At 50.5% G+C, this 24,388-nt stretch overlaps 1 protein-coding gene across 13 annotated transcripts in view; it reads right to left on the bottom strand.

Annotated features, from left to right (window-relative positions):
- Positions 1 to 2,298: 2,298 nt before the first annotated feature.
- The window catches only part of WNT5A (Wnt family member 5A), a 48,329-nt gene continuing 26,239 nt past the window's right edge, over positions 2,299 to 24,388 (bottom strand). For all 13 annotated transcript variants that reach the window (XM_032647535.1, XM_032647536.1, XM_032647537.1 and 10 more), the window contains 3 exons: positions 23,247 to 23,497; positions 18,541 to 18,833; positions 2,299 to 7,139 (listed from right to left, as the gene is read on the bottom strand). In XM_032647535.1, the coding sequence (XP_032503426.1) occupies positions 6,681 to 7,139; positions 18,541 to 18,833; positions 23,247 to 23,497 (1,003 nt within the window). In that variant the 3' untranslated portion in view covers positions 2,299 to 6,680. The remainder of the gene's footprint in view (positions 7,140 to 18,540; positions 18,834 to 23,246; positions 23,498 to 24,388) is intronic.

The following is a 24,388-nucleotide window of genomic DNA, read 5'->3' as shown; positions in this document are numbered from 1 at the left end:
TTTGGCCAGTAAATGCAGTGGAAGTGATATATAGTCATCCCTCCATGTCCATGGGAATTGGTTCCAGGACCCCCCCTCAGATACCAAAATGCGAGGATGCTCAATTCCCGATGTCAGCGTTCTGTATCTGTGGATGTGGAGGGCCAACTCCAGTGTAACTGGATTTCAGGCCTCAAGAGGCCTTTGAGGCTTCCAGTCTCACCTTCGTGGGATGTGGTATCACAGTGTGAAAGAGCCCAGGGCACCCCTTATCCTTAAAGATAAGAGACCACATGGAGAGAAAGGCCCAGCCAGCAGCCAGAACCAGCTATTGAAGTGTGCGAGAGAGAGGCCGTGTAGGATCAGCCAGCCCCTCATCCGTCTGCCGGCCCTGAGTAACAGCAGCAGGACACCCCCCCTCACAGTTAACCCAGCCCGTATCGTTTACCCACAGGATCCCAAGCAAATGCAATGGTGATTGTTTTCAGCCACTGGTTTTTGGTGTGAGTGTGGTGTGTTATTCAGCAATGGACAACTGATAAAGTGAGTGACTTAGTTCTCCCGGCCTCGGCATTCTCATCTGTAAAATGGGCATGACGCTCACATCCGTGTCTGATAAGCTTGTCAGGGAGAGTGAAGGAGAGGAAGCCTGTGAGTCTCGCGGCGCTGAGTCTAGTACGGTGTTGGCAGCATCGGCATCAAGGGGTCACCACTGGTGTGAGCGGCTCTGGTCAGGGTCTCTGAGGCAAGAGTCATGTGGGGAGCCCCTCTGAGGGTTCTATAATCAGAGGGTTCTATAATCAGCCCCTCACAGTTATTTGGCCCAAAATGTCAGTAAGGGTGAGGTTGAGAAACTCTGAGTTAGAGGGAAAACACTTGTGACAACCATGGCAAGTGCGTGAGTCTGCAGGGGTCAGCTAGGTGGCATAAATGGCTGGCTATCTGGACACAGCCGGCCTTGTCTGGAAGGCGCAGTGGCTGCTGGGATCCCGCTGAGTGTCGCTACGGGGGACCTGTGATACCATGTACTCAGGTGGCCAGTTCTTCCTGTTTTGAAGCAAGAAATCCCAATTTGAATGTGAAAATACTCATCTTTTTAAGTGCTGCCAATTAATTTGAGTATCTTTTTACTGCTTGCCAGTCAAACAAAACACACCTGGAGATGTTATATACACAGAGGGCCACGGTTTGTAACCTCCCCCAAACACTAAGGGGGCCTTCCTAGCACTGAGCTAGCCGCTGGGGGGTATTTTAAAGAACACTGGCCCACCTTCCTGGGTTTAGTCTTCAGACTTCATCCTTCTTAGCTAGCCTATAGTGAGCTCTTCCTGTGTTCTCGAACCTGCGCTAAACAGTCCAAACACGGTAACTCATGTTTACAAGAACCTACAGTGTACTACTCTCTCCCACCTTAACTGGGTGCTCAGAGAGGTTATACAGCTTTCCCAAGGTGACAGAGCTAATGGCAATACCAGTATTTGAACCCAGGCGGTCTGGCTCCGGAGCTTATATTCTTAATCACTGAGCCAGGCTGCCCTGTGAAGGATGCTACAGCTCCATACTCTACATGGGAAAGCTTGCAAGGGACCTCTCAGGTTCATTAGTCACCCTAGGCAAGCACCAGTCCACCACCGTGGTCAGCCTGCGTTCCAACAAGTGCTCAGAACCTCAGTTCCTCCATCTAAAGCTGTGCGTCTCACCTGGGGTTGATTCTGCACCCTGGGGTACACTGTGCAGTGTCTGGAGACATTTTTGCTTGTCACAAATGGGGGAGCTACTGGCATCTAGTGGGTAGAGGCTAGTGATGCTGCTAAACGTCGCACAGGACAGCCCCCCACAATAAGGAATTCTCCAGCCTCAGAAGCCAAGTGCTGACGTGGAGAAACCTGATCTAAACATCTGGCTGGCAACCATGGCAATTTCCAAAAGGGAACCAGCCGAGAATGTTCCAGGTGATTCAGTCTGTTTACCTAGGACATTTTTTTCTCTCTCCTCAAATCATTCTTTCTTCTCTTGCCCTGGTATTTCTTCACAATCCCATGTTGCTGTGCTAAACGCCTGCACTGCATAATAATCTCCCAATACAACTCTCATATATTAGCAGCAGAACAAATAAGAAATGGGAAAAAAATAGCTACAGGCAAAAAAAGATAAGCATTAAAATACACAATAGATCCTTGAGATTTGACCATAATATCATCTACATGCCTGAAATGTGCATTTTTTCCTGGATTCGCTAAGCCATAATCACACTCTAGGCCCACGTCAAATTTCAACTGCCATGGACACCATCTCTGCCAAACATACACGTGACTGCACTGATTTTATAAAATGACTTTAATAGAAAAGTAGTACAAGATATGAACAAAAATAAATAATCTTTATCTATTTCTAGCCCAGCAAATGGTACACTGCTTGTAAAATTGGTCTAAAATGCAATTTTCCTTATTCGCTTTTGAAATACTGAGACAGAATGTTAATTAAATCTTCTAGATTAAAATTGATACAGTTTTGGTTTTTAAAAAAGAATCGTAGCAACCTTTAATCATTCCACATCCATTTTTTAAAGTTGGCTAACAAGATGATGTTTTACTAACATAAAATATTATCCAGTCATCAGAGTTAAATGTAAGGTCTGTGCGAACAGGTAAATTAGAAGATTCCTTTACTTAGTTTTAATTCCTACGTTGCTGAATGTTTCCTGTATTAAGAATGCGTTCCATCATCTTACTTTCAAAGTATGGCATCTGGCTTTCACCATTCCACAGAGAGGGGAGACTAACAAATACTTTCTTAAAAAAATAAATATTTTAGAAGTACACTTTACAGTGATAATGCAGTATCTTAGACCTATGTCTTGGTGCGTATTTGCATCATATATACCCTTCAAGTTATCAGTACCTTTTCTAGCTGTTTCTATTTAAATGATGGGTCACTCAGTCTTTGGGGACTGTTTCTGCTAATGAATCTGTGAGTCAGCCAGTGACTCTCTTGTTTGGAGTACTTATCCTGCTACAGTGTCATCTTTGATACTTCTGGTGGCTTGAACAATGTCTTGCAAAAACAAATTGAAAATTGTATTGGCAAATCATACAAGCAAAGGGTTTGCATGGGCTACTGAAACACAGTGCCGGTCTCGGGAGGTCAGCAGCTTGAGAAACTGAACAGATACACTGGACTAAAGCTTAAAACGGTCTTCCTCGTACTTAAGCCCATAATTACTATTTTGGACGTAGCTCTGTTTGTCGCTGCCTGTATATAAATTTTTTGTTAATTTTCCTGTATTGGGAAGATCTTGAATGCACTCCAGGATGAGAAGGAAAAAAAATATGCTGACGCTCCTAAATCGAGTATATGTTTTTGCAATAAAGAACACTGGTCAATATACAACTGAGGAAAAACTGAAACAGATGTGAGTCCTAGAACCACAAGCGTTTGAATTTGCCCAGAAATGCTATTTTAAACACTCTATATGTTGGTCTACTGTTTTTTTGTGGAATAATGCATTCTTGGCATCCTTAAAAGGTTTCAACATGTTACAAGGTTATCCGGAAAGAAAAAAAGCAAAGGGCTAACGTATCAATCTGTGCGTCGCGGGCCAGGCTTCGCTGCGCGTTTTCAAGAAGCACAGGGCTTGTATTAATTGCACTTAACACAACGAACCTTCAGTTTCCTTCATTCTCTGCAGACTGAGGCTTGCTTTTCATAAACCTGCTTTCCAAGGGGCAAAGAGACACTCCATCCACACAGTAACTTCGAACGAGAGCAGCGCGCTAGCTGCAGTGGTGAACACAAATACACTTTTTTTTGGACGAAAATCCTGGTCATGGATAAAAGCATGTGCCTTTTCAGTTCTTAGCTCTGAGATGTTACAACACCAACAAGCTCTAAAACAATTAAGTTACAGGCATAATGCTCGAAGAATGTGAGCAATCCTATAACCAGCTTTACGCCATCTGCTTGATTTCTTTTTTTGAGGAACATATATAGGAAAAGAGAATTCCCCTTTTGTTCCGTTACATATAGAAATCTTTTGAAGCTCCCAAATAGTTTGGTTTTGGTAAAATTCTCCACTCTTCTGTTATTCTGACATGCAGTCACCCCTAAACTATCCCTCATGTTTTCTCAAAAACTCTCCACATGAAGTATCTGAAGGACGATTGAAACCACTTACCAATATCCAAGTAACGTTTTATTTTATATTCTATCTTCCATTTGGCATAAGCCTTTCGATGTCTGTTTGTTTTTTTGAACCAGTGAAATATACAAATCACACGAGACAGAACTATGTACATGAAAAGTATAGAATAAAGGCCATAGAAGATATACATAATATCTGAATGACAAGTAGAATATTTTACATTAAATAGTTTCCTTTACAAACTAGGATTGTTAAACTCAACTCTCTTCATAAACATGAATCACTAAAAAGGAACAAAATCTGGTTTAGCAAATAAAAAGAACTTACTTCATGGTTTTTGTATAATAAAAACCAAAAAAGTGACATTTTAAACTAATTAGTGCTTCTTACTTTCAAGATCTTTTGCTTGCAATTCACTGCAACTGCAGGGGAGTGAATATCCTTGTGCAACAAGAGCCACAGGTGGCTGAGGTGATCTGGGGGCCACCCGTTCCCACGAGGGCTGCAGGAGATGTGTATCTTTCCAAACTTTTAAAACAACAGAAGTCTGAGATAAGAACACATTTGATGGCACTCCTTGGAAAGAGGTGTCCTGGTTTAAAAAATTTTTTAAACTAGCTATATATGTTGTGAGCTGGATTTTCCTTAGGGACTCAAATAGGTACTATCAGGTCTAATGGGCTCCAGTTTCCACTCTGCAAAATGCATGAAGGAAAGAGAAATGCCGACAGTGCTTCCGAGTGTTGAATTATCTCTTCATTCCCACGTCTGTGATGAATAAGCAATGCCCTCTCCAGACAGGGTACAGAAAAGGAGGATGGGGCAGGGAAGATAAAAGAAATCTTCGAACCAACAATGCACATGAGTATAAGACCTTCCGGATTCCTCAGAAACAAGGCTGCTCCGTGATGCTCAGGGCGTGACGGCATCAAGGCCACAGCCCCAGCTCAACTCAGAAACCATCTGGAAAAATCCCAATTGGATTGCAATGGAGGACAACAAGGCTCTAGACCCGAGGAAACTGTAAATCTAAATCACTGGCTGCACTGAGCTATAATTATATCTATATTTATATATATATATGTATATATATATATATATATATATGTATGTATGTTATGTACAAGAGACTGAGATATCAGGCACCATTAAACCACATTTCCCCCCTTATAAATGCAACTGTTCAAGTCCTCTAGGAACAGTTCTGGGGTACACCTGCAGGGTAATAGGAAAGCGTGAGTGGAGAGTCTAAACACAGGAAACGCTGCCACACCTCTGTGAAGTCCATTCGCCAAGTAATGTCATTAAAACACAGAAAACTACTGCTCCTCAAAGTAAAAGTTATAGGGGAAAAACAAAATCCCTAAGTAGCAAAGTGTTTCCCAACGGAGCTCCTATGTTTCATTTCCTGTCCTACTATCGGAGGGGACGCAGTGGAGCTGCCGTTTGGAAACGTGGCCGGCGTCACAGCGCAGCAAGGCATGGAGGAATCGGATAGGGCGCGGGGTCAAGTAGGGAGGGCGGATGTCACGTTTCCCCCTCAAATAGGTTTTCTGCTCTGGTGCAGTGCTGAACTGCACGCAATTACCCTGTAGCTCGGGCTGAGGATCTGTGAATGGAATTCAATTTATTATTTTCATTGTTATCATTTATTAACCAAGTATCCCTAAGAAAATTACAGTATATTTTCCTTTACAGTCAAGTCAACCTCCCTTGCCCTTCTCCAAACAAAAAGTCTAGTACCCAGAATCGCTCGGGGATCCTTTTCCAAGTGGCTAACCTAATTCCCACAACAGCGTCAAATCACTGACTTAATATAAGGAGTTTTAAAGTTTTCTCTTTTTTTTAATTTCTGGGGCTTCCCTCCCTGCGCCCCAAGTTTCAGTAGCTAGTAGAATGGACCATCTGTAGATGGAATGTTTGAGAACAGTGTGACACGTGATAAACCTTTTTTCTTTAAGGGATATGAGATTTTTGCTCTTAGACTTTAAATACCATTTTGGAAATGTTTCAGGCTGGCAGCCCCTGGGAAAGGGGCGGGGGGTGTGTGTCTCATTGTTTTGTTTTTTTTTCTCAAGACCTTTCAACTTTCACCAGAGCACCGAATTCCTTTTAGTCACAGGAGCTAAATCACGCATAGATCTGTACCACCCTCTTGCAGCTGGACGCTACCTGTCCCATATGACCCCATAGTTGAGACAAAGAGAACAGTGTTTCCTTGACCTTCCAGATGTGCACACATCCAACTTAAGGTGTGCGTTATTCCCCCCTCATCCTATATACCAGCAAAAGAAGTCTTGTCTTACTTTTCAATGATCCACAAAATAAATATTTTCTTGGTTCCCACCCCCCCTTTTTGCCAAATAATAATTATAATATTAATAATAAACCACAGAGTTCTCAGATGGGAACAGGAAAAAAAAATGGTTCCGGTTGCAATTCTTGGGGACAAAAAATAAACAGTATTAAAGACAACAACAACAACAGAATCACTGTACTTTCTATAAATAAGTGGGTCCTGGGAGTGGGGCTGGGTGACAGGCGGGCGGCGGGGTGCCCACTACTTGCACACGAACTGGTCCACGATCTCCGTGCACTTCTTGCACTTGACGTAGCAGCACCAGTGGAACTTGCAGTGGCAGCGCTCGGTCTGCACCGTCTTAAACTGGTCGTAGCCGCGGCCGCAGCACATGAGCTCACAGCCGTCCATGCCCTCGGACGTCTTGTTGCACAGGCGGCCCTGTGTGCCCAGCGAGCCGGTGCTCTCGTTGCGCACGCAGTAGTCGGGGCTGGGGTCGATGTAGACCAGGTCCTGCGTGGTGGGCGAGTTGAAGCGGCTGTTGACCTGCACCAGCTTGCCCCGGCTGTTGAGCCGCATGGCCGCTGCGCTGTCATACTTCTCCTTCAGGGCGTCGCCCACCTTGCGGAAGTCGGCCAACTGCAGCCAGCACGTCTTGAGGCTGCACGAGCCTGACACCCCGTGGCACTTGCAGGCCACATCCGCCAGGTTGTACACCGTCTGTGGGGAGAAGGGAACAGTCAGCGGGCGAACTCACCCGTGAGCCCAGACTTGGGCGGGGGTCGGGTGACCGAACTCCCCGGCTGGGTGGAGCCCTGGTCACCAGCTAAACCTGGGCTACTTCCCCATCGTCCTCCATGACCAGGAGCCTTGTGTTGCCTTCTTTAAAAAGTCTGCAAAATAAATAGCCTCTTAGCCCCTCATTATTACACATCATCATAATAAACAACCACAGTTTTTGAATGGGAGCCGGAAAAAAATTGGTTCCATTTGTCTCTTTTTTTTTTTTTTTTTTTGGCAGGGAAGAGCGTTGGCAGCAACTCATCCATCTTGAACACTCAGCCCAGAGCTGCTATCAGTTCCTCACCTGCGTCACCTGGACTCATCCTCAACACCAGCCCACGAGGGAAGAGCTCTCTCACCTGCATCTCACAGAGAAGGGAAGCGAGACCCAGCAAGGTGAGTTACTGACCCAACCACGGGGAAGGAGCGGGGGGAGCGGGGGGCAGGATTTGAACCCAGGCAGGTGGGCTCCAAGCTCATGCTCATGACTTGGCCCTGGGCACCCAGCTGGTAAGTGGCAGGGCTGGGCAGGCGTCCAGCCCAGGTAGGATCAGGGTTCAAATCTTTCCTCACTCTTACTATCACTACTGCTGTGTGGCAGGCACTATCGTAAGAGCCTTTTTACACGCTTCGTCTCACTTAATGCCCCCAGCGAGGTTGTAACGTGGCCTGGATTAGATGATGGCAGTGACGCAGATAGAGGGTAAGTGGCCCGCACAGGTCGCACAGCTAGAATGTGGGAGAACCGGGTGTGGATCTCAGGTACCCTCACTCCTGCTTCTCGCACACTCCCTACTCTCTATCCGCCCCTGCCTAGGCGAAAAGCATCCATCTTGGACCCAAGCGGACCTGGGTTGTTCTGTCCTAATCTGTCCCTGAATCTAGGCAACAGGCTTCACCATTCTGAGCCTCCGTTTTCAGTTTGGGAAGGGCACTGTGATGGTTGCAACCTCACAGCACGGTTGCAAGGATAAGATCAGGAGATGCGTGAAAGTACTTAGCAGGCAGGACGCAATCAGTAAACCTGGTCTGCAGGGTGACCGTCTGGACGCTGGTCCTGGGCCCTTGCCCAGTCACCCTGGCCTCGCAGTAGCAGCACCTATGGGTCTGGCCTCACGGTGCTGTGTGCCCAGCAGTCTGGGAGGTGGCGGCTGCCTATTTATAGTGCCGACTGCCCACAGTTCCTGTGCCAGTGACCCTCCAGAGCCGGCGTGCTGCTGGCACGCTGCACAGCGCCTGTCAGGAACCTGGAGGGCCAGAGTGAGTTAGAAGGCTGCTTCTGCCCAGAACAGCTACCTTCTCCCTCCAGGGATGCATAAGGGGCTTTCTTACAAGGGGAGCTGAAGTGTACTCCCTTGATATGAAGTGTTTCAGTCCCGCAGCTAGTCTGCAGAAGGGTTTTGCAAACCCTTCTATGTAACCTTCGCTCCCCTTTGAGGAAAATCAAAAGCTGATGTCCCAAGGAGATTCTAATATGATTTCCTGGTACAGTGTCTAACTTTCCTCCTCCCACCCCCACTACCCTGCAGAAAAACTGTCTTCCCAGTAATCTCACCCACCAGAATCCAAGCACAGTTCATTGCTCCAATTACAAAATTTCCAAAAACACTCCCCCTATTTAAAAATCCAAATGTTAAATGAAGTTCTATTGAAGGGGCTTTTCCCACTCTTCAAAATCCCCTCTCTCCACCTGGAAATCCCTTGACCTTCTGTTCTTGGTTGCTATAAGCCCCTAAGGATTTCTCTCCATGAGGGAAGTCGAAGAAATCCACAAAGATGGATGAAAGCACCAAACAGGGGCACAGTGGGGCACAGAAGGGTCAGCCATACCTGTCCTGGAAGCGTTTCTGGTCTGAGATGCTGGGCACCCGGCATGCAGCGTAAGGTGGTTGTGTCCCTGATGAGGGCAAGACCAAAGTCCTAGGGCCCCAGAGAGAGCGGGACTGGCATGCCCACTCCATGGCGCGGGTCGGCTGCCGAGGGGGGGTGAGTCCACGCACACTGCCGGCACCACAGCAACGGGCAGCCTCGGAAAGGAGAGGCCGCACTCACCTGGAGCAACTACCTGACCCCCTCAAGGCGCCACAGGTGAAATTCTCCAGAGTTTAGTCTTTCCCTGAGAACCGCCCCCCCCCCCCCCAAATAGTTAAGATCAAATTTGAGAAGAAATAGGTTAGCTGGAACGATCTAGATAATCTTTGGCTTCCCTAAGTCCTTTGCTTCCAGTAACTAAGCTATCATTTATCAAGCACTTACCTCAGCCCTTCAATTGAACCTTATGAAATTGGATGTCAGAAATGGTGAAGTATTGGTAATAAGGTGCTATCTACTATGTGATGGCAGTGAGTCCTACAGCAACCCCAAGCGATAGCTAACGCCCATTTAACAGATGTGCGAATGGGGAAACCGAGGCTCAGAAACGAACAGACAGAAAGGGATTTTAACTTAGATTTCTTTAATCCCCAAAACTATGGCCCTTTACCCTCGAGCTGTGACGCATTAGTTTCATTAAAAAAAAAGCGCATGGGCTTACAGGTCAATCCACTAATTCTCCCCACGGGCTTGAAGTGGTTCTCCAGCCTCAGTTTCCCAGTCTTTAAAATGAGGGGGTGTGGATGAGGGGCCCAAAGGCTCCTTCCAGGCCTCTAGCTTCACTCTGTGATTATCGTCCCTTTTCCTCACCCCAAAATACAGAAGACTGAAATCTCTGACCAGAAAGTTCCTGGCACTTACCTTGGGTTCTGTGAAAAAATAATGGCTCTGGTTTTCAGTGCTGCCAAAGTTAGGAAAAGTTTTCACCCCTTCATTATAAAGCAGGCATAAAGTGCCACGTGTTTAACCACAGGAAAAAAGGGTCTTTTTTAACGATTGTGGGCGAGCCTTTCACATCCGCATCAGGGGAAGGAAAGAATGAAACAGGGAGACTGGGGCTACCTGGCAAGGATTTCCTCTCCGCACACCTCTGAGTGGCTCTCTCCCCTCCCCAGAGCATCTCTCCGTACACCTCTGAGTGGCTCTCTCCCCTCTCAGCGCATCTCTCTGCACACCTCTGAGTGGCTCTCTCCCCTCTCCAGAGCATATCTCTGCACACCTCTGAGTGGCTGTCTCCCCTCTCCAGAGCATATCTCTGCACACCTCTGAGTGGCTGTCTCCCCTCTCAGCACATCTCTCTGCACACCTCTGAGTGGCTCTCTGCCCTCTCCAGAGCATCTCTCTGCACACCTTTTAGTGGCTGTCTCCCCTCTCCAGAGCACCTCTCTGCGAGTTTCTGAGTGGCTCTCTCACCTTTCCAGAGCATCTCTCTGCACAATTCTGAGTGGCACTGCCCTCTCCAGAGCATCTCTCTGCACACTTATTTTTTTTTTTCCTTTTTTGTGCTACGCGGGCCTCTCACTGTTGTACCCTCTCCCGTTGCGGAGCACAGGCTCTGGACGCAAAGGCTCAGCGGCCATGGCTCACGGGCCCAGGCGCACTGCGGCATGTGGGATCTTCCCGGATCTGGGCACGAACCCGTGTCCCCTGCATCGGAAGGCAGACTCTCCACCACTGCGCCACCAGGGGAGCCATCTCTGCACACTTCTGAGTAGCTCACCCCTCTCCACAGCATCTCTCTGCACACTTCGGAGTGGCTCTCCTGGCTCCAGAGCACCTCTCTGCACACTTCTGAGTGGCGCGCTCCCCTCTCCAGTGCATCTCTGCACACATCTGAGTGCCTCTCTCCCCTCTCCAGAGCATCTCTCAGCACACTTCTGGGTGGCTCTCTCTCCTCTCCAGAGCATCTCTCCGCACACCTGAGTGGCTGTCTCCCCTCTCCAGAGCATCTCTCAGCACACTTCTGAGTGGCTCTCTCCCCTCTCCAGAGCATCTCTCAGCACACTTCTGGGTGGCTCTCTCTCCTCTCCAGAGCATCTCTCCGCACACCTGAGTGGCTGTCTCCCCTCTCCAGAGCATCTCTCTGCACACTTCTGAGTTTCTGTCCCCTCTCCAGAGCACATCTTTGCACATTCCTCAGTGGCTCTCCTCCCTATCCCGAGCACCTCTCTGCACACTTCTGAGTGGCTCTCTCCCTCTCCAGAGCATCTCTCTGCATACCTCTGAGTGGCTTTCTCCAGTCTCCAGAGCATCTCTCCGCACACTTCTCAGTGGCTCTCTCCCCTTTCCAGAGCACCTCTCCGCACACCTCTGAGTGGCTCTCTCCCCTTTCCAGAGCATCTCTGTCCACACTTCATTTTTTTTGCGGTTGTTTTCGTTTTGTTTTTTTGGTTTTTTGCGGTACGCAGGCCTCTCACTATTGCGGCCTCTCCCGTTGTGGGGCACAGACTCAGGACGCGCAGGCTCAGCGGCCATGGCTCACGGGCCCAGCCGCTCCGCGGCATGGGGAATCTTCCCAGACCAGGGCGCGAACCCGTGTCCCCTACATCAGCAGGTGGACTCTCATCCACTGCGCCACCAGGTAAGCCTGCTCTGCACAATTCTAAGTGGCTCACCCCTCTCCAGAGCATCTCTCTGCACACTTCTGAGTGGTTCTCTCCCCTCTCCAGAGCACCTCTCCGCACACTTCTGAGTGGCTCTCTCCCCTCTCCAGAGCATCTCTCTGCACACTTCTGAGTGGCCCACCCCTCTCCAGAGCATTTCTCTGCACACTTCTGAGTGGCTGTCTCTGTCTCCAGAGCATCTCTCTGCACACGTGTTTGTGGCTCTCCCCTCTCCAGAGCATCTCTCTGCACACTTCTGAGTTTCTGTCCCCTCTCCAGAGCACGTCTTTGCACATTCCTCGGTGGCTCTCCTCCCTATCCTGAGCACCTCTCTGCACACTTCTGAGTGGCTCTCTCCCTCTCCAGAGCATCTCTCTGCACACCTCTGAGTGGCACCTCTGAGTGGCTCTCTCCCCTCCCCAGAGCATCTCTCCGCACACCTCTGAGTGGCTCTCTGCCCTCTCCAGAGCATCTCTCTGCACACCTTTTAGTGGCTGTCTCCCCTCTCCAGAGCACCTCTCTGCGAATTTCTGAGTGGCTCTCTCACCTTTCCAGAGCATCTCTCTGCACAATTCTGAGTGGCACTGCCCTCTCCAGAGCATCTCTCTGCACGCTTATTTTTTTTCCCTTTCTTGTGCTACGCGGGCCTCTCACTGTTGTACCCTCTCCCGTTGCGGAGCACAGGCTCTGGACGCAAAGGCTCAGCGGCCATGGCTCACGGGCCCAGGCGCACTGCGGCATGTGGGATCTTCCCGGATCTGGGCACGAACCCGTGTCCCCTGCATCGGAAGGCAGACTCTCCACCACTGCGCCACCAGGGGAGCCATCTCTGCACACTTCTGAGTAGCTCACCCCTCTCCACAGCATCTCTCTGCACACTTCGGAGTGGCTCTCCTGGCTCCAGAGCACCTCTCTGCACACTTCTGAGTGGCGCGCTCCCCTCTCCAGTGCATCTCTGCACACATCTGAGTGCCTCTCTCCCCTCTCCAGAGCATCTCTCAGCACACTTCTGGGTGGCTCTCTCTCCTCTCCAGAGCATCTCTCCGCACACCTGAGTGGCTGTCTCCCCTCTCCAGAGCATCTCTCAGCACACTTCTGAGTGGCTCTCTCCCCTCTCCAGAGCATCTCTCAGCACACTTCTGGGTGGCTCTCTCTCCTCTCCAGAGCATCTCTCCGCACACCTGAGTGGCTGTCTCCCCTCTCCAGAGCATCTCTCTGCACACTTCTGAGTTTCTGTCCCCTCTCCAGAGCACATCTTTGCACATTCCTCAGTGGCTCTCCTCCCTATCCCGAGCACCTCTCTGCACACTTCTGAGTGGCTCTCTCCCTCTCCAGAGCATCTCTCTGCATACCTCTGAGTGGCTTTCTCCAGTCTCCAGAGCATCTCTCCGCACACTTCTCAGTGGCTCTCTCCCCTTTCCAGAGCACCTCTCCGCACACCTCTGAGTGGCTCTCTCCCCTTTCCAGAGCATCTCTGTCCACACTTCATTTTTTTTGCGGTTGTTTTCGTTTTGTTTTTTTGGTTTTTTGCGGTACGCAGGCCTCTCACTATTGCGGCCTCTCCCGTTGTGGGGCACAGACTCAGGACGCGCAGGCTCAGCGGCCATGGCTCACGGGCCCAGCCGCTCCGCGGCATGGGGAATCTTCCCAGACCAGGGCGCGAACCCGTGTCCCCTACATCAGCAGGTGGACTCTCATCCACTGCGCCACCAGGTAAGCCTGCTCTGCACAATTCTAAGTGGCTCACCCCTCTCCAGAGCATCTCTCTGCACACTTCTGAGTGGTTCTCTCCCCTCTCCAGAGCACCTCTCCGCACACTTCTGAGTGGCTCTCTCCCCTCTCCAGAGCATCTCTCTGCACACTTCTGAGTGGCCCACCCCTCTCCAGAGCATTTCTCTGCACACTTCTGAGTGGCTGTCTCTGTCTCCAGAGCATCTCTCTGCACACGTGTTTGTGGCTCTCCCCTCTCCAGAGCATCTCTCTGCACACTTCTGAGTTTCTGTCCCCTCTCCAGAGCACGTCTTTGCACATTCCTCGGTGGCTCTCCTCCCTATCCTGAGCACCTCTCTGCACACTTCTGAGTGGCTCTCTCCCTCTCCAGAGCATCTCTCTGCACACCTCTGAGTGGCACCTCTGAGTGGCTCTCTCCCCTCCCCAGAGCATCTCTCCGCACACCTCTGAGTGGCTCTCTGCCCTCTCCAGAGCATCTCTCTGCACACCTTTTAGTGGCTGTCTCCCCTCTCCAGAGCACCTCTCTGCGAATTTCTGAGTGGCTCTCTCACCTTTCCAGAGCATCTCTCTGCACAATTCTGAGTGGCACTGCCCTCTCCAGAGCATCTCTCTGCACGCTTATTTTTTTTCCCTTTCTTGTGCTACGCGGGCCTCTCACTGTTGTACCCTCTCCCGTTGCGGAGCACAGGCTCTGGACGCAAAGGCTCAGCGGCCATGGCTCACGGGCCCAGGCGCACTGCGGCATGTGGGATCTTCCCGGATCTGGGCACGAACCCGTGTCCCCTGCATCGGAAGGCAGACTCTCCACCACTGCGCCACCAGGGGAGCCATCTCTGCACACTTCTGAGTAGCTCACCCCTCTCCACAGCATCTCTCTGCACACTTCGGAGTGGCTCTCCCGGCTCCAGAGCACCTCTCTGCACACTTCTGAGTGGCTCTCTCCCCTCTCCAGAGCATCTCTCCGCACACCTCTGAGTGGCTCTCTGCCCTCTCCAGAGCATCTCTCTGCACACCTTTTAGCGGCTGTCTCCCCTCTCCAGAGCACCTCTCTGCAAATTTCTGAGTGGCTCTCTCACCTTTCCAGAGCATCTCTCTGCACAATTCTGAGTGGCACTGCCCTCTCCAGAGCATCTCTCTGCACACTTATTTTTTTTTTCCTTTCTTGTGCTACGCGGGCCTCTCACTGTTGTACCCTCTCCCGTTGCGGAGCACAGGCTCTGGACGCGCAGGCTCAGCAGCCATGGCTCACGGGCCCAGCCGCTCCGCGGCATGTGGGATCTTCCTGGACCGGGGCACGAACCCGTGTCCCCTATATCAGCAGGTGGACTCTCAACCACTGTGAAACCAGGGAAGCCCTGTCTGCACACATCTGAGTGCCTCTCTCCCCTCTCCAGAGCATCTCTCAGCACACCTCTGAGTGGCTGTCTCCCCTCTCCAGAGCATCTCTCTGCACACTTCTGAGTTTCTGTCCCCTCTCCAGAGCACGTCTTTGCACATTCCTCAGTGGCTCTCCTCCCTATCCCGAGCACCTCTCTGCACACTTCTGAGTGGCTCTCTCCCTCTCCAGAGCACCTCTCTGCACACCTCTGAGTGGCTCTCTCCCCTCTCCAGAGCATCTCTGTCCACACTTCATTTTTTTTGCGGTTGTTTTCGTTTTGTTTTTTTGTGGTACACAGGCCTCTCACTATTGCGGCCTCTCCCGTTGTGGGGCACAGACTCAGGACGCGCAGGCTCAGCGGCCATGGCTCACGGGCCCAGCCGCTCCGCGGCATGAGGAATCTTCCCAGACCGGGGCGCGAACCCGTGTCCCCTACCTCGGCAGGTGGACTCTCAACCACTGCGCCACCAGGTAAGCCTGCTCTGCACAATTCTAAGTGGCTCACCCCTCTCCAGAGCATCTCTCTGCACACTTCTAAGTGGCTCTCCCCTCTCCAGAGCATCTCTGTGCACACTCCAAAGTTGCTATCTCCCCTCTCCAGAGCACCTCTCTACATACTTCAGTGTGGCTCTCCCCTCTCCAGAGCATCTCTCTGCACACTTCTGAGTGCCTCTCTCCACTCACCAGAGCACCTCTCTGCACACTTCTGAGGGGCGCTCCCCTCTCAACAGCATGTCTCTGTTCACTTCTGAGTGGCTCTCCCCTCTCCAGATCATCGCTCTGCACAGGTCGAGTGGCTCGCCCGTCTCCAGAGCATCTCTGTGCGCACTTCTGAGTGGCTGTCACCCCTCCAGACCACCTCTCTGCACAGTTCTCAGTGGCCCTCTCCTCTTTCCAGAGATTCTCTCTGCACACTTCAGAGTGGCTCTCCCCTCTCCAGAGCATCTCTCTGCACACTTCTGAGTGGCTCTCTCCACTCACCAGAGCACCTGTCCGCACAATTCTGAGGGGCTCTCTCCCATCTCCAGAGCATCTCTGTGCACACTTCTGAGTGGCTGTCCCTTCTCCAGAGCTTGTCTTTGCACACTACTCAGTGGCTCTCTCCCCTCTCCAGAAAGTCTCTCTGCACACCTCTGAGTGGCTGTCTCCCCTCTACAGAGCACCTCTCTGCACACTTCTGAGTGGCTCTCCCCTCTCCAGAGCATCTCTCTGCACACTTCTGAGTGGCTGTCCCCTCTCCACAGCACGTCTTTGCACAGTACCCAGTGGGTCTCTCCCCTCTCCAGAGCACCTTTCGGCACACTTCTGAGTGGCTGTCTCTGTCTCCAGAGCATCTTTCTGCACACTTCTAACTGGCTCTCCCCTCTCCAGAGCATCTCTCTGCACACGTGTTCGTGGCTCTCCCCTCTCCAGAGGATCTCCCTTCACACCTCGGAGAGGCTATCTCCCCTATGCAGAGCATCTCTCCGCACACCTCTGAGTGGCTCTCTCCCCTCTCCAGAGCATCTCTCTGCACACTTCTGAGTGGCTGTCCTCTCTCCACAGCACGTCTTTGCACACTACTCAGTGGGTCTCTCCACTCTCCATAGAACCTCTGTGCACACTTTGGAGTGGCTGTCCCCCCTCTCCAGAGCACCTTTCTGCACACTTCTGAGCGGCTTTCCCCTCTCCAGAGAATCTCTCTGCACACGGGTTCGTGGCTCTCCCCTCTCCAGAGGATCTCCCTGCAGACCTCAGAGAAGCTATCTCCCCTCTCCAGAGCATCTCTCTGCACACTTCTGAGTGGCTCTCCCCTCTCCAGAGAATCTCTCTTCACACTTCTGAGTGCCTCTCCCCTCTCCAGAGCACCTCTCTGCACACTTGTGAGTGAGTGGCTCTCCCCTCTCCAGAGAATCACTCTGCACACTTCTGATTGCCTCTCCCCTCTCCAGAGCATCTCTCTGCACACTTATAGTGGCTCTCCCCTCTCCAGTGCATCTCTCTTCACACTTGTGAGTGGCTCTCCCCTCTCCAGAGCACCTCTCTGCACACTTCTGAGTTGCTCTATCCCCTCTCCAGCGCACCTCTCTGCACCCTTCTTCGCGGGTCTCCAGAGCATGTCTCTGCACACTTCTAAGTGGCTCTCTCCTCTCCAGAGCACCTGTCTGCCCACTTCTGACTGGCTCCCTCCCCTCTCCAGAGCATCTCTGTGCACAGTTTGGAGAGGCTCTCCCCTCTCTAGAGCACCTCTCTGCACACTTCTGACTGGCTCTCTCCCGTCTCCAGAGCATATCTCTGCACACTTCTGAGTGGCTCTCTCCCATGTCCAGAGCATCTCTCTACACACGTCTGAGTGTCTCTCCCCACTCTACAGCATCTCTGTGCACACTTCTGAGTGGCTGTCCCCTCTCCAGAGCACGTCTTTGCACACTACTCAGTGGCTCTGTCACCCTTCCAGAGCACCTCTCTGAAGACTTTGAGTGGCTCTCCCCTCTCCAGAGGATCTCTCTGCACACTTCGGAGTGGCTCTCCCCTTCAAGAGCATCTCTGTGCACACGTCTGAGTACCTGTCCCCTCTCCAGAGCACGTCTTTGCACACTACTCAGTGGCTCTCTCCCATCCCCAGAGCACCTGTCTGCACACTTCTGAGTGGGTCTCCCCTCTCCAGACCATCTCTCTGCACACGTCCGAGTGGGTCTCCCCTCTCCAGAGCATCTCTCTGCACACGTCCGAGTGGCTCTCCCCTCTCCAGAGCATCTCTCTGCACCCTTCTTTTTTTTTTTTTTTTTTTTCTTTTTTTGCGCTACGTGGGCCTTTCACTGTTGTGGCCTCTCCCATTGCGGAGCACAGGCTCCGGACGCGCAGGCTCAGCGGCCATGGTTGACGGGCCCAGGCGCTCCGCGGCCTGTGTGATCCCCCGGACCGGGACACGAACCCGCGTCCCCTGCATCAGCAGGCGGACTCTCAACAACTGCGCCTCCAGGGAAGCCCTCTGTGCACACTTCTGCGTGGCTCACCCCTCTCCAGAGCGTCTCTCTGCACACTTCTGAGTGTCTCTCTCACGTCTCCAGAGCGTCTCTCTGCACACTTCTGAGTGGCTCTCCCCTCTCCAGAGCACCTCGATGGGCCTGATGGTCAGACCTATATAAAACTCCAGTCTGTTAAAAATGCTCCTCGTTTTGGTAGAACTTGTGTTTCTGAAAAACCCTGAATCCATCATGCCTGCTACCTAATGACACAAGGAGGGGCACGAAGAAAGCAGAGGGGTAGGTAAGTAACCCTGGAAGCTTGGGTGAGGGCCTTATGAGCTGGGCACCTACTGGCATAAATAACTCCCCTGTTCTCCATTTAAGCCCAGCCACAAACTTGATCCCAGGCAGAGGGCAGCGAACGTCAGGAACATTTTTATTTGTGAGCTGGCCTGGCCAGCTCTACTGTGGACCAATTACAAAGGCAAAGAAAGCTCTTTCTCAGGCCAGGTCAGGAGCACCTTGGCTGGAGGGGGCCAAGGCGGGATGCTTCCCCTCCAGGAGGCCTTTCTGGGGTGTCCACCCCTCTCCAGGGAGGCCTGTGTGTAGCTGCTTGGGGAGGGGGTGGGGGGAGAGTGGAAAGAGAGCAGCAGTGAGAGGCGGGGAGAGACCGGCAAAGCTAGGACGGGAGGCGGAGGCAGAGACGGGAAGAGAGGGAGACCCAGACGCAGAGACAGAGAGAGAAACGGAGAGTGGAGCACAGCACCGCCCGCCCCCAGGAGGGACGCGGCGGCGGGGATGCTCACCCTGCGGCCGGCCTCGTTGTTGTGCAGGTTCATGAGGATGCGCGCGCTCTCGTAGGAGCCCTTGGCGTGGATGCGCTCCCGCTCGCGCGCGTCCACGAACTCCTTGGCGAAGCGGTAGCCGTAGTCGATGTTGTCGCCGCAGCCGCCCCACAGCCAGTCCCGCGGCAGGTCCTTGGGGCGCGCGGCGCGGCTGCAGCCACAGGTGGACAGCTCGCCCTCGCGGCAGGCGCGGCTCATGGCGTTGACCACCCCCGCGGCGCTCACGGCGTACGTGAAGGCCGTCTCGCGGCTGCCTGCGGGCGAGGACGGGTGAGTGGGCGCCCCGCACTCCGCCGCCCCGGCACTGCCCCAGTGCCGCAGAGGGCGGGTGGCAGGGGACCGGCTGGCACACCGCCGAGCCCCCGCTCCTGGCTGGGGAACTAGCAGGCACTGATCCTCCGCCCGCCTCCCCCCCCCACACCCCGAGGGGGAAGGCGGGAGACATTCCCCCCCCACACGTAGAAGCGACACATGACAAAGGAGTAGCATCCCTGGTACCTCTTCTCTGACACTTCAGAGCCCAAGGCAGGATTCTAAGCAGTGCTGGCCTGATATTTCTCTACACCTCTTATGAAAATATTCCAAACTTATTTTCCAAAATGCCCATGAAAGAAGTCGCTGAGGGAAAACGCAGAATTGGGGTAGACTTCCTTACACTTATTTTAATGGTTGGTATTATTTTCATTCTGAGTTACCTACAGGGCAGGAGCATGGGAGCTGCAAGGTTTAGAGCCCCTGCAGCAGCCCCTCCCCACTCCCTGCAGCCTCGGTGGTTGAAACCCGGCTTTCCCATCCTCCATCCGCAGCATCTAGCCTGTCTCAGAACAAGGCTCCTGACTTTCCCAGAGGACGTTTCTAAACTGGTCCCTAGAGAGTTTTAAATGAAACTCGCCTCTTCTCAAACCCCAAGCTGACCGGGCTGACACTTCTCACTCACGTAGGTGAGTGTCTGTCTACTTTTAAAACAGCCCGCAGTTCCTTAGTGTCACTTCTGCAGCTCCCCAGCAGCCTCTGACTCCAAGTGTTAGGATAATAGCAAAAAGGAGGAAAAAAAATAAAAAGGTTCTTCTTCCCCAAACTTGTAAAGAATATGTAGGCCTAGAGGAAAGAAGTTCTCTCCTTCCCTAAAACTTGTAAAGAGTATCTCCCTGTCAAACGGTTCTATAGGAGCCCTATTTGTAAGGACTAAAAAACAGGTAACCATAGACTACCTCCATCTCCACTTGTATGTGGAGACATTTCTACATGTAACAAGAAGTCACTTAACGTATTGTCCTATGAGCGAGAAAGGGTTAACACCCGGCCAGCTGAAGCTGGGCCTGGGGTGGGGGGGGTGGAAGGGGGGGCAAGATGAGGGGGTCCTTCTTTTCCTCAACTATAAAATTAAGGGTATTGAACTAGCTGCCTAGGGGAAAAAAGGGCCCCTTCCGGCACTAGAATCTCTTTACCGGAAACGGTTGCTCCTATACTTAAAGAGCTTGCTAACAATCTTTTTCTTTGGGGGGGGGGCGTGGACAAGGGGGGAGAGCACAAGAACAGCTGACAACAGGACTCAGCCCCAACCAGAAGGCCCATCCTGCAGGAGGACGGCTCTGCCCATGCAAGTATCCCCCGCCAGGCTGCCCTTTTCTTGGACTTCTGCTCCACACTTCAACCCACAGCCATTTGTGATCTCCCTTCCAGGAACAGTGATGGTTCTGATTTACCAGAGCTTCCCTCCCACATTTTAAAAAATGAATAACTTGAGGACTCTACCGGTGGTTGACAGGAGGATCCAGAAAGTTCCTGTGTGTGTGGGGGGGGGGGGGTGGTGGCGTGGGGGGTGTTACATCTACCTAGCCTGAATTGGCAAGGCAGAGAACAGCAAGGGAGTGGAGAGAAATGAGGAGAGCAGACAGATTCTAGGGAGTGATCTGAGGATTAACGCTGATAATATAGAAAATGCTGTGTCCCTGGACGGGAGACTTGTAGAATAAAGAGGTAGTCTGAGGAAGAGAGAGAAAAACCATCCTCTGGAGACAGAGGAAGATAAACCACTCTCCTGTATATATAGAGCACAAAAGGGCTTTTACATAAAACGCAATAATGCTGCTATTTTCATAAGTCTATCTTGAACATATCCTTTTTTTGCCCCAGAATACAAACCTGGTAGAAATCTCTAAGCTAACTGGTCATTGCAGGGAAACGTCAGCTTGAAAAGTGCTCTTTGGCTAAAGCCTGTGGATACAGTCATCCTGGATGGAACACTGCTGGTCCAGTTACAGCTCCCTCCCTGTGAAATCTACATCTACTCCTATTCTCACCCTCCTTAAAAATGGCGCCTTTCTTATACATCTTTTCACGGCATGGAAACAAAGACGAGACAGAGACAAAAGCTGGAAGGAAAGGCTAGCATGATGAAAAAACGATAAAGTTTCCAAAATGAAGAGTGGGCCCTTTATGAGGCGATGGTGTACAGCGCCTGGACTGGCCTTGAGAAAGGAGGTAAGGGGTTGGGGGTGGCAGCCTGAGTCAGACACTGGCCCCATCACAGGGTCAGATTCTCAGGGACAAGAACTGGCCTCCATGTCCCTGCTGTACTAAGTGCTCTGGTGTGGGGCACCCACATACCTAGCATCAAAGGTGTTTTAAGTTTTCCCTTATCTCATTCTCTTCCAACATACCATTAAATAGAAAAGTGAAAGCTAAGTAACTTTTCCACTATTGGCGTGGGGTCCATGTTTCTCTTCCATAAAAATCTATTCTGATTTTTCTTCTCTCCATCTCTCTCTTTTTTCTTTAAAGGCTCTGTCTGCGTTCACCCGAAAGCCACCCAGCAGCAGCTTTCTGCTCTGAGACCTTGGACACCTGAGGATCCTTGGGCAAGGTGCTCCCAGGGCCTCCGTGACTTGCTAATAGGATCTAGGAGGGCTCCCTCCTCTAAGGCCGCCACAAGGTTCCACTCCGGCCCAGTTCGATTCAACCTAGACAGTGCCACACAGCTGAGGACCAGAGAGTCTACTTACAGGGGACAATTAAATACAGGCCTTTGTACCAAGGGTTCTGCTTGTTCCCTGAGGAGGCAGGCTCTTTGAATCTTGGACCACATTTTAAATAAATCTTCAGCAGAACTCAAATCCACTTAGCAAACGATAGCTTATTCTGAACACGTTGGCCCAAAACAGACTACGTAGGAAGAGGATCTTAAAGCTGTGCTCCAGTGACTACACAGAAAAACAGTTCCAATTTGCTATCTTCCTTCCTTGTGGCCATCGGAGGTGTATGATTTTCACTACCTCGTATACACGTGAAAAGCCACTCCCATAGTTTAGTTTGAGAGGAAGGCAGATAGGGGGAACATATAAGGCAAAGGTGACGGGGGAAAGCTGACAGGTCACCATTCTGATATAGCCAAAAAAAAAAGGTTTTGGGTCACTCACAATATCAAAATGCACCAGAATTCAATCTTCACTACGCTGCCAGTTAACTACATAAGGCAGCCCACAATCAGGGGAAAACTCCGGTGTTCCTGAAGCTTAACTCCTAGGTTCAGAGCCCAGTACATACATTAGCACATTTTAATCATTAACAGGAAGGACAAAGCCCTATGAAACTCTGCAGGCTGAGGCTGCAGACCATTTTCCCATTCAATTAGAGGAACAGCTTCCACTCCCGTATTATTGTAGTTTATGAAGCCGCTTGGCTCAAACATCCACTGACAACTCTTTTTTGTTCTCAATGAATGCACTTTTCAGGGTTTTTAAAAAAAGCGTTTTATCCGTCCATGACGGACATTAAGCCAACTTTTTATCTTCAGTCAGTATAAATAGTTAATTGCTTTGATAAATTGCTTATCTTAGGAGTCACTGCAGTCATATTAATTACACAGGCTTGTTTGCATAAAAGTAAAAAGAGACCGAAAACATTCACGAGAAAACACAGAGAGGACCACATCTGTGAGACTGTAGCCTATGCTATTCAACCGAACCAGAGGCAAACTGATGTGCCAAATTCTTTGCCTTTAGCCCAGTTTTAATGCCACCTCCTCCCTGAACGGAATAGCAAGTTCAACAACACATTTAAAAATAAAGAATTGGACCGTGAGCCATACGTTAAAACTTTTTAAAGTTTCTAGGCTGAGATCTGAAGCACGTGCCTTTATATCAATGGCCAACATCGCAAATGTAAATTGGATCACATCTGATTAAACTTCTTTCTGGGCCTAAAAATAAAGCCTTTAACATATATATCTTGATAGCCTCAGGAAATAGCTATATTAGGAAAATGAAAACCTTGTTTACTTCCAACACATCCAGCATTCTGAAAGATGACAGTTTTTGGTCTGATGCTTGGGCCACTTTAAAATGACTCAGCTTTCCTCCTCATCTTTTGAGATGAGGTGTTCTGCTACTACTATTTTAAACAAAGTGCTTTTTAGAGAAATTAAGTGTTCAGAAAAATGAAGGTGTCTTTGATGCCCTCCCCCATCTCCTGATTGATTTGGGTCAAGAAGTCCAAAACTTATAATTAGATGTGGGGACAGGCATACACACAGCCATAATGACAAAATTCCCAAGCCACCAGCCTGCTGGAAGACTCCCTCAATATCAAGCTTGTAAGTAACACTAAAGACTTCTCCTAGGAGAGAAGTTTCTATATATTTAAAAATACATTAAATGGTTTCCTACCTATCTGCATGACCCTGCCGAAGACTGAGGTGTTATCCACGGTGCTGCAGTTCCACCTCCGGTGTCGGAACTGATACTGGCATTCTTTGATGCCTGTCTTTGCGCCCTCTCCGATGTACTGCATGTGGTCCTGATACAAGTGGCATAGTTTCTTCTGTCCTTGAGAAAGTCCTGCCAGTTGGCTGCACAGAGGCTGTGCTCCTATGATATATACTTCTGACATCTGAACAGGGTTATTCATACCTAGCGACCTAAAAAAGGGAGGGGGAGATGTGCATTCAAGATTTACGTGAACTCTCAAGGTGGGCCCCCTGAAAACATGTCAGCAATACATAGTTTTAGGCACACAGATGCTTTTTCTCTCCTGCTTGTCCTCATGACAAAGTATGAGAAGGGCTTCATAAAACTCCTCTGTTTAAACTCCACTCAGAAAACAGAGGTATTGTGTAGTCCCCATCCTGCCATCTGGCTCCTCCGTTAGAGTTTTCACTCCCTTCCTTGCCCCTCGCCGCCATATACCTGAAGCAGAATTTCACAGAATTCTGAAATCCACACCAGAGAAGGGGGAAATGGCAGTTTGGGGTACGGGCCTCTGACGACCGATCTGCCTTGAAAAATGTATGAATGCCAAAAGTAGACACAATTAGACACGGGTAGGAGATAGATAGCAGTTCCTTTTGACTGATGGAAGAACAGTAGGACAAGTGTACTGAAGAATACTTGTCCTACCGAAGAAAAATTCAGCCCGTTCCGGACATTTTAAAAGGGCTCCTTATGTGATGATTGTGAAAGACCCAAGACAGGGTATCCAGTGAACAGAAGTCGTGTTTGACAGTCAGAAAAATGCTGTTCATTTACAGCGAAAAAATATCCAGAACGCCGTCAAAAATAATCCCCTGGATATACTGCAGTCTATCTTCAAGGCCCCTGCCGGCAAGAAACCCTCGTTTAGGGACATTTGACTACTTCAAGTTGACCTCCTTTTGATCAAATTTCAAGCCCCAAATACCCACTTGGAGGTTAGCTGTCTTCCTACAACTCTGCCTACCTCAGACCCTGAAGGTTAATAACCTCAAGTGACAGAAAATAAACGCTGGAACTCACTTTTACTGCCTCGAGGTGGCAAAAAGTAAATTTTATAG

The sequence above is a fragment of the Phocoena sinus genome, chromosome 11 (assembly GCF_008692025.1).
Source record: "Phocoena sinus isolate mPhoSin1 chromosome 11, mPhoSin1.pri, whole genome shotgun sequence".
In the NCBI taxonomy this organism is placed as follows: domain Eukaryota; kingdom Metazoa; phylum Chordata; class Mammalia; order Artiodactyla; family Phocoenidae; genus Phocoena; species Phocoena sinus.
Note: the sequence above shows the minus strand (reverse complement) of the source record. Positions and strands in the feature narration are given on the sequence as shown.